The following is a 15,606-nucleotide window of genomic DNA, read 5'->3' on the forward strand; positions in this document are numbered from 1 at the left end:
GTTTAAATTTCCCTTTAATTTCTCTAATCTTTTGGAATAGGGCTCTTGTTCTTCCCTTTTTGTTGTCCTCTTCTATTTCTATACAATAACTATTGTAATAGTTCTCTTTGTCCCTATGTACTAGTTGCTCTGTATTGTTGCATTTAGGGTTCTGACCATGTTTCTATCTCCTTTTGCTTTTGCTTTCCTTCTCTCTTTAACCATTTTAAGAGTTTCTTCAGTCATCCATTGAGGTCTTTCTTTTTAAGTAGAGGTATTGTCTTTTTGCATTCTTCTCTGATAATGTCTCTGACTTCATTCCGTAGTTCTTCTGGTTCTCTGTCAACTACGTTTAAAGCCTCACACCTGTTCCTTATTTGATCTTTAAATTCTTCTGGGATGTTACTGAAATTGTATTTTGCCATTATGATTGCTTTGTTGGTTTTCTTTAGCTTTACTTTGATCTTCGATACAACCAGTTCATGATCTGTACCACAATCTGCTCCTGGTCCTGGTTTTGCGGAAAGTATGGAACTTCTTCATCTTCTGCTACCAATTATATAATCAATATGATTCCTATATTGACCATTTGGTGATGTCCACATGTACAGTCACCTTTTCGGTTGCTCAAAACATGTGTTTGCAAGAAACATTATTGGCTTCACATAATTCAAAAAATCTTTCTCCTGCTTCATTTCTGTCTCCTAAGCCCCATTTGCCCATAATTCTCACTTCTTCTCTGTTTCCTATTTTTGCATTCCAGTCCCCCATGATTATCAGCACATCTTGTTTTGGTGTATGACCAGTTTCCTCCTGTACTTCTGCATAAAATCTCTCCATTTCCTCTTCTTCTGCGTTTGCCGTTGGAGTGTACACTTGGATGATGGTTATGTTAGTAGGTATCTCATTGATATCACTTGCTCAGACCTTCCGTTGTAGCTCCTAATTGCTTTTGCTACACCACTTCTCACTATTAAAGCAACCCCATTTCTTCTTAATTTCTCATTTCCTGCAAAAAATATTTTGTAGTTGCCTGATTGAAAATGTCCCATTCCCGTCCATTTTAATTCACTCACGCCAAGTATTGTAATGTTGAGACATTCCATTTCTTTCTTGACAATTTCTAAGTTTCCCTGGTTCATGCTTCTCACATTCCACGTTCCTATTGTGTGCGTCGTACAACTCCGAACTCTCCTTTCGCATCTGTGCTCATCAGCCTCTGGGCTTCCTTTCGGCTTTGACCCAGCTGCCTCATTAGTCATAGCGCTACTCGTACTTGTCCTTTGTTCTTCCCCAGTAGCTCGGTGAGTGCCTTCTGACTTGGGGGTCTATATGTGTTGGACTTCATGACATTTAATGGGCAGACATTTTGGCTAATTCAGATACATGTTGCCAACACACTTATTTAGATTTTATTTTACTTTTTAAAATAAAGTATACATAAGACTAAATTATACACCTACTGGAGATGATTATACATCTTGAAAAAAATCAGTGTCATGTATATAAATCTTGTTGCTTAAGTGAAGAGAGTTACTGGGGCTTTTTGGTTTAAAGAAAAGGCAAGGAAGCGGTGACATGATAGAGATGCAGAAAAATATGCATGCCATGGAGAAAATGGATAGAGAAAAGTTTTTCTCCCTTTCTCATAACGCTGGAACAGATGGACATCCAATAAAGCTGAAAATTGGAAGATTCAGGACAGACAAAAGAAAGTACTACTTAGTGCATAGTTAAACAGTGCATAGTTTAACAGTGACATTCACTCTCACATGAGGTAGTGATGGCCACCAGCTTGAGTGGTTTTCAAAGTGGATTAGACAAATTCATGGAGGATTAGACTATCAATGGCTACTACCCATGATGGCTATGCTCTGCCGCCACAGTCGGAGGCAGTATGCTTCTGCGCGGAAACCACAGGAGCGGGAGAGTGCTCTTGTGCTCAGGTCCTGCTTGTGGGCTTCCCATGGGCAACTGGTTGGCCACTGAGAAGAGGATGCTGGACTACATGGTCCACTGGCTTGATCCAGCAGCCAGGCTCTTCCTACATTCTTATGAGTCAAGCTACCCGTTCCTTCATTCCATATTGTCTTTTTGGAAATGAGTTCTTACAATTTTCAATAAAGGTAGATCATAAAATAGTAGAGTTGGAAGGGGCATCTGTTTTGGGAGCTTTCTCTACATATTGTTGATTTGTGCATGGACTTCAATTTAAGTTGAAGTTTTAGTGGTCATAAGTCTTATTTTGATGCATGGGAGCAAGAAACATCCTTGATAGATGTGGATTGATAAAATATGTATTTTGGCATCACATTTCGAGATGGTCTTCTGTAAATATTGTTAGAGCTATTTTTGGAGGTGGGAATAGATGACTTTCATAGATTTTCTTTCAGTGTAATTAGTAGTAGAGAATAGTACTACTTCTATGAACAGATGCTGTAATTGTGCTATATTTTGTTTGTATATTTTACGTGTACATGATAAAAGTAGAAAATTAATACAGTTGATTTAAAAAGTCTAAGTAAAAATAGCACATGAATTCAAACTAGAGTTTTAAAGGGTGGACATGTTTTTTAGAAAATGAAGTTACTTTTTTCAGAACGAGAATATTGGGAAAAGGTAGTGCTGAGAGTTTACTGTTTGTTAGTTTAGTGTGCATGTTCATGAGCATGTTGTGCAGGCAAAGCTGTAAATGTACGATATATCAGTGTTGAATATGTTGTCCAGCCATAAAGTCTATAACATAACCGTTCGTAGATAATACTCAATATTCTGCCATACATCAAGTGAAGTACAGATATTAAGATATTTCTAGAAGTTTGCTGTCGGTTGGCAAAGTGCAACAAAGTAGTCAGCTTGAGTGCTTTACATCCTTGGTGTCTTACTTTACTTTTAGGATAGCGCCATCTACTGGCAGGAAGGCAAAGGTTAAGTTTTCAGCTAGACCGGAGGAGCTGCCTACCATATATTTTGGACAAGAAATTGGTTTTTTATAGCTTCTATAAAGAGTTTACAACCCACTTATTTTCTTTTGCTTGCATTTTCATTTGCTTTTCCTTCGCCTAGGAGAGGTTTGAGGGAGCTGCAAACTTAAAAGGATTGGAAGAAGTCTTGAATAAAGCATTCTGCAGTGGTTCCTGGCATCTATCCCTCCTCCCAAGGCAGGCAGGAATTAGTATCTGAAGCACTATAGGTTCTTGCTGTCTCCTCTCCAGCCGTTATGGCAAAGATTTGGAAAGTGAGAACTGCCTCTGCACATACTGTACAGCCACCCACGTGTCCTTGGGCAAGAAGCTTGGAATTACATTCTTACAAAAGAAGTATTTTTCCCTATAGGAAAGGCAAGAAAAAGCCCTGACTTACTTCCACTTCATGTGAGAAACTTGGTTACCCACACAAATCCGTTCCTGCCCTAGTTGATGCACAGGAAGGAGCAGCACCATAGAGCTCCATAGTACTCTCCTGTCTACTTCCTGTTGCCCCGGTCACTTCGTTTTGTATGAAAATGACATCCTTGTCACTCAGTTCACTAAACTTTCTGATTGCTCAGGTAGATACATCTGTACCATTTCACAGGCTTGCAGCTCTCTTGGTAAAGGGAAAATTAACCACAGCAGCCTTTGGTTAAAGGTCTCATATAGAAGAGATTTTGAAAGCTAGCATCAGGGCATGTCATTACTAGGAAGCAGAAAGTCTGGCCCTTGGCAAATGCAGCCTCTAGACAGAGATGATCCTACTTTGCCAAGGAGCAGTGGTGTATAGTGAGTGGCTTTTTGTTTTGGTTTTGGCTGGACCGCACTTAAAGGCATATGTAGAAGAGATGGGGAGAGCCCCACAGGGACAGTCTTTACTTGTCTCTGGAGTTTATAATTTCTTGTAAGTTGTTTGACAAGTTTGTCCTTCAGTTATGTGCCGTGTATATGTGTGTGTTTTTGTTACAACAAGCCAGGTGAGAGCTTTTCTACTTATAATTCTGGCCTTGGGAGGCTGAGGAGCTCTTCCCTTTGTTCTAGTTGGGACATTGACCCTGTAGCCCAACCAGTGGTGGTGCTACCCTACTTGTAAAACCAGCTCTGAGCACCTAGGGAAAAAATGGAAATTTTATTGGCAAGTAACAATTCTTTCTTTTCCCGTTAGAAGTGTCTCTCAAGAGCTGTCAGAAACTATTCTTACCATGGTAGCCAACTGCAGCAATGTCATGAACAAAGCCAGACAGCCACCACCTGGAGTTATGCCCAAAGGTCGTCCACCGAGTGCTAGCAGCCTAGATGCCATCTCTCCTGTACAGGTATGTGGAGTCCAGAAAACATGCTCCTCTGGCTGCCTAGAGAATATAAGGGTGGGGTGTTAAAGGGCTTTTTTTGATGTCAAGATCTAATTTTAGAGGTGTGATTTTGGCTGTTACTGTAATTATGTTTTTTATTATTTATATGTAAATTGTAACTTTATTGAATATTAATGAGATGTTTGACTGTTTAAATTTTGTAACTTAGTTAACAACATTTTTTTCAAGTTGTAAGCTACTATGGAAAGGCGGCATACAAATAAATGATCATGTGGATGCTGAAACAAGCCATGACAGCGTAATGATGGGAGGAGCTGCATTTTTGTAGATTTCTTAACTGATTTCTTTTGTTAATGCAAAACATACTAATAATACCATCTTTACATGAAAAGTTAAAACTTGCAGTTTAAGCACCAACTTTGAACCTGACATGTCTTTTTTTATAGCTTCTCGGGTCAAGCATTGGTGCTAGATTTTAAGAACTTGTTATAACTGGGGCTCTTCAGGTCTCAACTGAACTGCTCTTTTAAAAACAAGGCACATATGAGTTACTCTCCACAATGCACACAGAAATGTGTGGAAACCTCTTCCAGGTTTAATAGGGAGGACGTCTCGCTTCTGGCAACTACACTCAGTGGTAGATATAGCGGCCCTTCGTTATTTCCTTTCTACAGACTTAAATTGGCACCATTCTAAGGCTTAAAGATTAATCAAATAGTATTTCATAAATGAAAAGAAATTGTGTGTGAGTAACAAAAGCAGCCAGCAAGGCTATCTTCAGGAAGAATCACTGAGTGCTTTCACTGGGAGGATTCTGAACTTTCTTCTGTTTCTTTGAGGAATGAGCCACGTACTCTTTTGCAAATGTTAGCTGTTAAAGCTAAGCAGTTGCTCAGGCTCCAGACCAGAGTATTACTGTGCACCCATAAGAGACCATAAAATGAGGTTTAGTTTTCAAAAGGTATATGGAAATTCATAGCATTATACATGTTTTGAAAATGGAAGATTCCTAGGAGGTCAGTAGGAGCAGTCCTGAAATGTAAAGATTTGATGTATGCTCTTACTGATCTGAATGAAGATTGATTGTTATAGAAAATAACTGTCTTTGTCACTTTCTGTATATTGATTTTATCCTCAGATTGACCCGCTTGCTGCTGGGATGGCATCTCTCAGTCTAGGTGGTTCAGCAGTTCCCCACACACAGAGTATGCCGGGTTTTCCTCCAAACTTGAGTTCAGCTTTTAGTACTCCTCAGTCACCAGCAAAAGCATTTCCACCACTTTCCACACAAAACCAGAATACCCCTTTTAGCGGAATTGGTGGATTGTCTTCGCAGCTTCCAGGTACTGTTCTTTCTGTAATTCTGGCTGAGGCCAAACACTTTGGGTTGTAGCCCACTAAACATTACTCAAAGTAGACCCATTGAAATTAATGTACTTAAGATAGTCATGTCTATTAATTTCATTGGGTGTATTCTGAGGAAAATTTAGTTAGAAAAACATTAAATATTATGGCTTGGAGCCCAAGTTGCTCCTCTCTTCATGTAATGGGCAGTTTGTACCATTTCCCCCTCCAGAGCCGTGGAAAGGGCTACAGATGGCAGGAGAGGAGGGAAAGCTCTCATCTCCATTTGGGGTGAAGGAGGCATCCAGTAGAATGGAGTAACAAGTTGCATCGCTCAGGAAGGCAGGGAACGTATAATCAAGCTTTTGACATTTAGCCCAGTCCTTCCAGTCTGTCCTCTGCCTTTGCCTAGGGCAGAGCCCCTCTCAGTAGCTCCACTCTGATTAGGCCTGCCTGTTACTTCTCATCTTGTATCTATTCTGCTTGCCTCCTTGTCCTTCCTTGTCATCTCCAGTGTTTTCTATCTTCCTATCAATCAACTCATTTGAAATGTGGTGTTGGAGAAGAGCTTTGCGCGTACCATGGACTGCAAAAAAGACAAATAATTTGGGTGTTTGAATAAATTAAACCAGAACTATCACTAGAAGCTAAAATGATGAAACTGAGATTATCATACTTTGGACACATAATGAGAAGACCTGATTCACTAGAAACAACAATAATGCTGGGAAAAACAGAAGGGAGTAGAAAAAGAGGAAGGCCAAACAAGAAATGGATTGATTCCATAAAGGAAGCCACAGACCTGAACTTACAAGATCTGAATAGGATGGTTCATGACAGATGCTCTTGGAGGTCACTGATTCGTAGGGTCGCCATAAGTCGTAGTCGACTTGAAGGCACATAACAACAACAACGTAATAAAAGACAAATTCTCTTTGTACAGTTTTTCTTCTCCATTTTTTTCTGTCTTTCTTCTGATGGTTCCTTCCAGAAGGCACGTGAGCTCTGCAAAAGACAAGACTGCATACTTGTGTGATTAAGCCTCCCAAAGCAGAAGAAAAACTACAACTGCAACTAAGCCTTTCCTATGGTCCTCCCCAGTAAGCAAGCAGGCATGTGGCCTCAGAGCCTTAAAGGAGCACTTCTCCACTGCAGGCAGACTCCAGAAATGCTGGTGACTATCACCATCATGGGCCTGATGAGATCACTAATGACACCCTGCTGGCGTCCTGCCATGCTGGAGACTATCACTACAAGGAATGTGTGCCTACTAACCAGCCAGAGACCTGGTTGAAACTCTGGTATACCTGCTCTTGCAGGTGATATTGAGAGAGAGTTCCAGAAGCAGGACACTTTAGGTGCCATTGACTTGCGCCAGGTGCCATTTTGGGAGGGGAAGTGGCTGCACCTTCCAACTCCATCTAGCAGGGGGTGGGAACTCTTCAGGCCAGCTGCTTCTGTCAGCAGGTTTTTTTCAGCTGGAACTTAGCCACCTTGCATATACTTAAGTTCACCGCTCGATAGTTGCAACTGGGTTTCCATCTCTCCCAGAGCTTGTTAATTTATTCTCCCCTCCTTCTATTTCTGTTATGGATTCACAGGGTATTCAGAGGATTAAACCAAGTGGTCACTGATGATTAAGTGCGCCAACAATTCAAAGAGGACCTCAAATGGACCAAACCCTTGATTTCCATTCCTCCTAGATGGGGTCAGTTGACTAGAACCCAGCCTAAGGTCCCTGGCTACTTCACTTAGAAAGCTCCATCACTATGCGTTTGAAGATTCAGATAGAGACGAGCCTGAGCCTCCCCTGCTAGCTTCAGGCATACTCTCTCCTTCAAATAGGAATTTGTCTTCTGAGGGGTCCCACTTCTACCATTGCCATTGCTACTTCTGCAATCAGTTTCTCCATCTAGGCAAACAAGTGGTTGGATGCAAATGTGACTAATGAGCAACCCATCTCCACACTTTTTCATAATGATGGTTTTATTCCTTTGTTAACAAAAGTGATAGTTTCTCTAGGCTTACAGCCTTCAACACCTGAACCATCTCAACCAATCTCCAGAGGGACCTTGGTTTTTCCAGAATCCAGATTGCCCCCAGAGAAGTTCCCTTCCTCATCATCTTTCAGAAGGTGGTGCAAGGTGGCCTCAACCGTGGGATTCCCAAGTTGGTGCCTCCAACACTCCCCTTTGATGCCTGCCAAAGTACCCTGCCCATCACAATTTTACAGGGTTTTTTTTTAATTGACGGGTTTTGGCCTGTGCAAGGGGTTGTCTTTATTTGGTGAGATGAACTGGTGATTAGCCACCCTGGTCTAATGCATCTTGTAAGAAAGGTCCTCCCAGTGCCCCCAGTTGACCCTGGATGGCACAGTTTTTAGAAATCTAGCAGACACAGGTCCCTAGTCCCTTCCCCTGACAAGAGACCTTTCTGACCGTAAGGCTTATGTCCCATACAGATCTAGACTGGTTGCACTTAGTTGCCTGGAGTCTGAACAGCAAGCACTTCTGACTTTGGGCTATCTCACCAATATAGTGGATAACATTCAGAGGGGCTTCCACTCAAAGAATCTGTGAAACTACCTGGAAGGCCTTCAGTTGCTGCTATGTTCACAAGAACAGCAACTGCCTGTCCAATCCCTCCAAGACAGACTAGACCTGCAGCCAGAATGTTAACTGGGGCTGGTTACAGGGATCATACAACTCTCCTACTGCAACAGCTCCACTGGCTGCCAGTCTGTTTCCAGACACAATTCAAAGTGCTGGTTATGACCTATAAAGCCCTATACGGCTTAGGTCCAGGCTATTTGTCAGACCGTATCTCCCTATATGAACCTGCCCGGGCCCTGAGATCTTTAGGAGAGTCCCTTCTCTGTGTACATTCCTCTCAGAGAGGACCCAGCATAGATTGGATTTTCATAGGGCCTTGAAAACATGCCAAGTACACACAATTTATCAGACTCCCTGTTCATTTCCTTTAATTCCAAGACCCTGGGGAAAAAAGCCTCCTGTGCAACCATATCTCTATGGATCTAGTCCTGTATCTATTTCAAAACCACAACACTGCAACTCACTTTATGAGAGCTGTAGCCATCTCAACCAACACTCCTACGTTGGTTGCAGAGCTACTAGCTGGACACCTTTGGGATGAGGGTCTTCAGGGTTTTCTTTCATTCTGTCCTCAGCCACTAGTTCCTTACAATTCACATCCTAGTGATCATGTTATTTTAGATATATCCCATTCTGCTGGATGTCTCCTACATCCCGTATGGAAAAAGAACATTGGGTATATACTATGAAATGTTCCTTCTGGTTTGGGGTGAATGAGATATCTAGGCTTCACTTTCCTGTTGCTGTTGCATACTGGACATTTTCAGCAGCCCCTGCAAAGGTCTCCAGTATGTACCAGGTCCTTTTGCAGGGATCAAGGGTTCCATGAAGTTTTGAAGTCTTGGTTTCAGGTCATTACTCAGTGTCTGTGTCTCAGCTAGGCCAAGAGGAGCCTACAGAACTGGACTGAGTGGCAAAAGCTTGGTCACATGTTCCCTACTTTCTTGGGTGGTGTGAGGAGTTAACCCATTTTATTGGATGCCTAGTTCATCCCAACCAAAGAAACCTTCATGGTAAGCACCCAACATTCCTTTCTGTGACTGTTCCATGGAAGGAAAGTTAGAATGCAAGCCACTTAAATACAAAAACATGTAAGAAAAATGCTGTTTTGCATTTGGGTAAAAATGGAATATTTAGTGCCCTGCAGTTTGGTTTCTGACTTCATCAATGTTCTGTGTATTCAAGTTGGCTGAGACTGCCGCATGACATGAATGCTAACTACTTGTCAAGCAGGCCAGTTCATTGACCCTGCTCAAGTTGGGACCAACAAAGAAGTTATAATGTCAGCAGTTGTAAGCATAAATGAAACATTAATTTTCTTTTTCTCAGTAGGTGGTCTTACGACAGGTAGTCTGGGTTTAGGAACTGGGGCCCTTGGCCTCCCTGCAGTGAATAACGATCCATTTGTGCCAAGAAAACTGAGTACATCAGGACTGAACCAGCCGACATTCCAGCAGAGTAAGATGAAACCTTGTAAGTGGTAATGTTGTCTGACTGTGAAGTGTGATTGTGGGTGTGCAGTGAACCTGAGTTTTCCCTCTAGGGTAGGGCTAGCAGTAGTCTCTGGGGAGCCCCCCCCATTCAGCCTTTCTGTTAGGAATTGCAGAGCAGCTAATGTGAAGGTACCAGGCACTTTGCCATCCTTGCAGTGACTAGATTAAAACCTGCTTGGTTTTTAACAAGCGAATAGTTGTCCTAACTACTGTCGAATGTTTACCCTGTACAGTTGTAGAGACCCATTCAATGTTATGTCAGAACTTAAGCCAACTTGAATTAAGTGGTTTATCAGTCTTCATGAACCAACTGCTTTTTTGGGAGTGCTCTATAGAATGATTTGCAATTGTCCTCAGAACCAATCTGGTCATTTTACACTTGGAAAATGCCCCTTAGTTTTAAAGCGAGTGATTCTGGAGACTTAAAGGTAGACATATGATGCCTCCTGCACAGTTTGGTCATGCACCAGTGTTGCCCAGAGATGGAATGTGTCCACCTTACCGAGTCTACACTACTGGTATTCTCTGTTAACCCTCTTTCACTCAAAGAGTACCTTGGGTATCCTTTGGTGATTTTCTACCTGATGAGTGTCCTAATCTGTGGAAGGTGGGGAGCTACTCGGAATCATAATGGTGATGCATGCACTAGGCAGAACTCTCAAATGTTGCTGTTCAAGATTGTCCAAGATTGAGGCAGCAGGCAGAAGATAGGTGAAAGATGTGGAAATATGGCAGCAGTGATATTAGGGTGGTGCTTTTTAGAGGGTCAGTGAGTGGACAGTTGTGTGTGGAATGCTGGGTATTTGGTGTTGGGAATATCTGAGTGGGGAAGACATTTCATAGCGTTGCAAGAGTGGAGCTACATGGCGGGAACATATGTCTTCAGTTTGCAAAACTGTTCTGTTTTGATAACCCCTAACTATTTGTAAATTCCTTAATGTGAGCATGTGGAATGGTGGTGTTCTCTGATCTCTAATCTCATGCTTGGCCTGAAGTATGAAAGTATGTCTGCATGTTAATGTTCAGCATGCTATGAGTGCTTGTTGCATCCTGCACAATACACTAATCTAGGGAAAATGATCTTCTAATTCTGCAGTCCTTGCAAATGGCTTTCCTAGCTTTTGGGAGCACCACTGATATGAAGTTCTTCTTGGTCTATATGCAGTCCCACATATGTGTGTGCCAGGGCTGAACACTATTCAGAGTATTTTATAGCTATGCCATGTTTTGGCCTGTTCAGCAACCAAAGCAGTTTCTTCCTGCTCAGTTCCTTTCTGACCGCTGCTTCTGCAGCTTTTGGAACTTTGAAAGAGCTGTACTTAACATGTAGTTTTCCTGATAGTACCTTTCACACCCTCAGATACGACTAATTGTGATTCTCCATATGTGGGACCACATAGTAATGATGAAGAAGAAAGGCACCCTGCTTGTCTGTAACTGTAGTTCTTTGAGTAGTCATGTGTGCAGTCACACACCTCCCCTTCTTTTCCTCTATTAGTGTTGCTCTTTCTTTTTTGGGCAGCTAAGATAGTCCAGTAGGAAGGTGCTGGCCACATTCCACTGGGCACGCTCCGTGGCTGCTGAGGCAGGGTATCTTGCCAAAGCGTTTCAGTGGCTTATCTCATAAGAAATTTGCTTTGCAAAGATACACAACCCATATGTGTACCTGAACAGATGACTACTCAACAACAGTGCAAGCAAGCACCCTTGAGTTCATAATATGAGTGAGATGTTAACCAAAGTATAAGCTGCATCATCATGAAATCTACTAAAAGATTTATGGTTATGAAATTAATGCATTTTCCTTACATTTTGTGTCTTTATTTAATTAGTATCTACCTTTTTCAACAGCTGACTTATCTCAGGTATGGCCAGAGGCAAATCAGCACTTTAGCAAAGAGATTGATGATGAAGCCAACAGCTATTTTCAGCGTATTTATAATCACCCACCACACCCTACTATGTCTGTAGATGAGGTGAGCTATGGGTGGCTATTATATCTCTCTTGCCTTACCAGAAAAGTAGGTTCAGATAATGATCATGGGGATGGAACAATTCCCCAACGAGGAAAGGCTGCAGCATTTGGGGCTTTTTAGTTTAGAGAAAAGGCGGGTCAGAGGTGACATGATAGAAGTGTATAAAATTATGCATGGCATTGAGAAAGTGGATAGAGAAAAGTTCTTCTCCCTCTCTCATAATACTAGAACTCGTGGACATTCAAAGAAGCTGAATGTTGGAAGATTCAGGACAGACAAAAGAAAAATACTTCTTCACACAGTGCACAGTTAAACTATAGAATTTGCTCCCACAAGAGGCAGTGAAGGCCACCAACTTGGATGGATTTAAAAAAGGATTAGACAAATTCACGGAGGAAAAGGCCATCAGTAGCTATGCTCTGCCTCCATAGGTAGAGACAGTATGCTTCCAAATACCAGTTGCTAGAAACTGCTGGAGGGGAGAATGCTCTTTGCACTCAGTTCTTGCTTGTGAGTTTCCCAAGGGCAACTGGTTGGCCACTGTGAGAACAGGATGCTAGACTAGATGGGCCACTGGCCTGATTCAGTAGGCTGCTCTTATGTTCTTGGAGGCTTTCTTTTCAGACTTATGAAACAATTTGGGTCACAGGTAGTTGCAACATTGCTTTTTGTTTGGTTGCAGTTTAAGGGAAATTTAAATTGTAACTTTCCAAAATGTATGTTCATACAGTCGCAGACAACTTTTGTGCAAGTGAAATTGGATGTTTTAAGTTGGGTCTAGTGGAAAGATAACTATTCTGAAAGTTTTATTTCTTTAGTCAATTTCACTGGTTGTATAATTCAGTATATATCCAGTGTTAGATGTCAAGTTGGAGAAAAGTTCTGCTTTAATTTCATTTGTGCCTCTGTTGCTTCAGTGAACACTTCTGGATCGGGGTGGGGGAGCTAAACCACAAAGTGCTACTTAGGAGAGGAAGCTGCAGTTAGTAAGCCTTAAAATGGATAAAATTGGATCAAAGTGCAGTCCCCTTTTAAAATGCATTCTGAACACATTTTATGCAGTACTAGGAAACACAATTTAATGTTTTGCACTTCCAAACAAAATTCTAAAATGATCATATTGTAAACATGTGCAAAATCTAGCAGTGAGTTAAACTTTAGTGAACGAGGTCAGCTTTATACATGTAGCAAGTAATACTTGTTGTTCCATGAGCAGCTCTTTCTGTTAAATGTACTACACAGAATTCCATTTGACTTCAAACATGTTAAGTGGAGAAACCATTTTCACAAGTAAGTGGTATATAAATAAATAATAGATGTGATTCTGATTTCTTTACAGGTGTTAGAAATGCTACAGAGGTTTAAGGACTCCAACATTAAACGGGAACGCGAAGTATTTAACTGTATGCTGAGGAACTTATTTGAGGAATATCGTTTTTTCCCCCAGTACCCTGATAAAGAGCTACACATAACAGCCTGCCTCTTTGGTGGGATAATAGAGAAAGGACTGGTTACATATATGGCCCTGGGCCTGGCCTTGCGCTATGTTCTTGAAGCCTTACGAAAGCCTTTTACATCTAAAATGTACTATTTTGGTATTGCTGCACTAGATAGATTTAAAAATAGGTGAGTGTGTTTTTATAATATTTCCAAAAATGCATGAGGGAAATATATGCCTACTTAAGCAATATATTTTGCTTTGGAATGCAAGGTTAATGATATGCTGCAGTTCTTGAATATATCTCGCAGTAGAGGCATAAATTAAAAAGAAACTTCAGTTAATTAAAGGGACTGCAGATGTTAGAATAAATGGAACAGAAATGAATTACGTATAGTCTGAATTTAGATAAAAATTGCCCTAACATAATTAAATGCTTAAGAATAAGATGGCATGCATATTAGTGTCGGTCTTGGGGGGGAAAGAGTGCAAATCAGTGTTAACTGGATATGAAGCTGTCCTGGCTACCTGCAGATTAGGAACAATCCAGCTTAAAGTTTAGCCCTTTTTGTCTCATTGGTTATTAATGAAATAATAACCACTCAAATAACTTTAACTGGATTGTACTTGAGACTTCTGGATCGTGCAAGGTGACTCTCCCAAGCCTCACTGTGATGGAAAGCTTAACATCTTGGAAAGCATCCATCTTGCAAAGCAGTTTTCATGACCCTCTAGAAACAGCTAGTGGGGTTTCACTTACCAGATGCCATCATGTCAAAGTGCTGGTAAGTAGATACTACTTTGTCTTGCTGTACAAACCAGTCTGAGTCCGTGTCTCTACTCCTCAAAAGCAATGTGACCATCCCACATCGCCAGTTTTCCCTTTTCGCCATTGACCCTCTCAAAGTAGGTGTGGCCAAAGTATAAAGTGGGTGTGGTCTTTCTAACAAAGGACCATTGGTGCAGGGGCGGTCACATAAACCTTTTGGAATCATGGGAGGGCTGTGGGATAAAAATTTGGGATCGGTCCTTTAAAAATACTGACAAATTTGGTGGGGGCACAAAAAATACCATCTTTGAGGATCTTTGGGAGTGATCAGCAAAAAAATGGAGGGGAGACACAAAACAACTTATGGCACCACAGCAGGATACCTAAGAACGGGTTTTTTTAAAGCACATCTTGAGGGGCCACAATAATACTCTTGGGGGACTGGATGCAGGCCATAGTTCAGCCACCCTGGTCTAAATAAACATGCATAGAATTGGGGTTGCAGATCTGTGTTTTAACAAATGCTATTCATTCCCAAACATGCAGTTCTGAAGTTGAAGTTAGCCTTCATGTATTTAAAAAACAAGGCTGAGGTCTCTCTTAAGTTTTCTTACATATTAAAACTTTTTAATGACTAAGTTATACAAACTGGATTCTGTGCCTTAAGTTGCAGAGTGCTTTGCATGACAAATTGTGTTACTGCAAATAGTGTGTGGGAACTGGAGAGAGGGCTCTGATTAAGGGAGCAACAGCAAGCTAGCTATGTGTGTAGTAAAAAGACACGTGTCTGTCAGCCATTTGGAAAGACTGCCTCAACAAACTGCCCTGGTGGCTTTCAGAGATTTTATGAGGAACCATGAGAGCTGTATTCCTTGGTTAACAAATTGATTGTTTTTAGAACTGGGTGACCTTTAGGAAAATCTGTATGCTGGAGCAGTCTCCCAAGTGCTGTTGTACAGCCTCAATGTTAGTGTTGCTTTCATTGCAACAAGCAGAGGATGTCCCCAGAAACAGCACCTGGGTTTAGTTTAGGTGTCTTTTTCTTTTTTACTAAGACAATTCTGTACCACAAATACAAGGCTGTAATTACTTTGTCATTGATATAAATGTGGATCTAAGTCTCATGGTTTGGTAGGTTGGCTCCTTTGCAATATGCAGTATTTGTGGAGGAATAAGGCTGTCAGGAGCTATTAGCCACAATGGTTATGTTCTGTCTCCACTGTTGGAGGCAGGATGCCTCTGAATACCAGTTGTTGGGAAACTCAGGTGGGGAGAGCACTGTTGAACTCGGGTCTTCTTTGGGTGCTTCTCATGGGCATCTGGCTGGCCACTAAAAACAGAGTGCTGGGCTAGATGAGCCTTTGGCCTAATTCAGTAAGCTGCTCTTACGTTCTTATGCTTATGCCCTGGCAGCATATAGTCAGCATCACTGGCCACATCAATAGCTGTGACATTTTTGCTAACTAGCTTGTGTGGCAGAACCAGACGTCCTTAATGCAACTCCAGTATCAGTGTAGTCAGATATTTAATCATTAATATATTGATCAAGCTATTTATTTTCTGCTACTAATGAATAGTTTTACTGTTGACAGATTGAAGGACTATCCCCAGTATTGTCAGCACTTGGCTTCTATTAGTCACTTTATACAATTCCCTCATCACCTGCAGGAGGTGAGTGTTAAAGTCATGGAGAGTGAATCAATGACTGGG

General features: G+C 41.5%; 1 protein-coding gene and 1 non-coding gene across 13 annotated transcripts in view; both read left to right on the top strand.

The window, feature by feature from the left end:
- Positions 1-15,606, top strand: part of CNOT1 (CCR4-NOT transcription complex subunit 1) — a 114,410-nt gene that overhangs the window by 46,556 nt on the left and 52,248 nt on the right. For 5 of the 12 annotated variants that reach the window (XM_061594114.1, XM_061594124.1, XM_061594115.1 and 2 more), the window contains 6 exons: positions 4,117-4,267; positions 5,403-5,607; positions 9,550-9,693; positions 11,565-11,689; positions 13,029-13,315; positions 15,489-15,567. In XM_061594114.1, the coding sequence (XP_061450098.1) occupies positions 4,117-4,267; positions 5,403-5,607; positions 9,550-9,693; positions 11,565-11,689; positions 13,029-13,315; positions 15,489-15,567 (991 nt within the window). The remainder of the gene's footprint in view (positions 1-4,116; positions 4,268-5,402; positions 5,608-9,549; positions 9,694-11,564; positions 11,690-13,028; positions 13,316-15,488; positions 15,568-15,606) is intronic. The other 7 variants (XM_061594120.1, XM_061594125.1, XM_061594119.1 and 4 more) reach the window with 4 other exon arrangements.
- LOC133369469 (small nucleolar RNA SNORA50) lies at positions 4,673-4,809 on the top strand. Its single transcript, XR_009758900.1, has one exon. It is a non-coding gene; the product is annotated as a small nucleolar RNA SNORA50 (small nucleolar RNA).

This window comes from Rhineura floridana, chromosome 13 (assembly GCF_030035675.1).
Source record: "Rhineura floridana isolate rRhiFlo1 chromosome 13, rRhiFlo1.hap2, whole genome shotgun sequence".
In the NCBI taxonomy this organism is placed as follows: domain Eukaryota; kingdom Metazoa; phylum Chordata; class Lepidosauria; order Squamata; family Rhineuridae; genus Rhineura; species Rhineura floridana.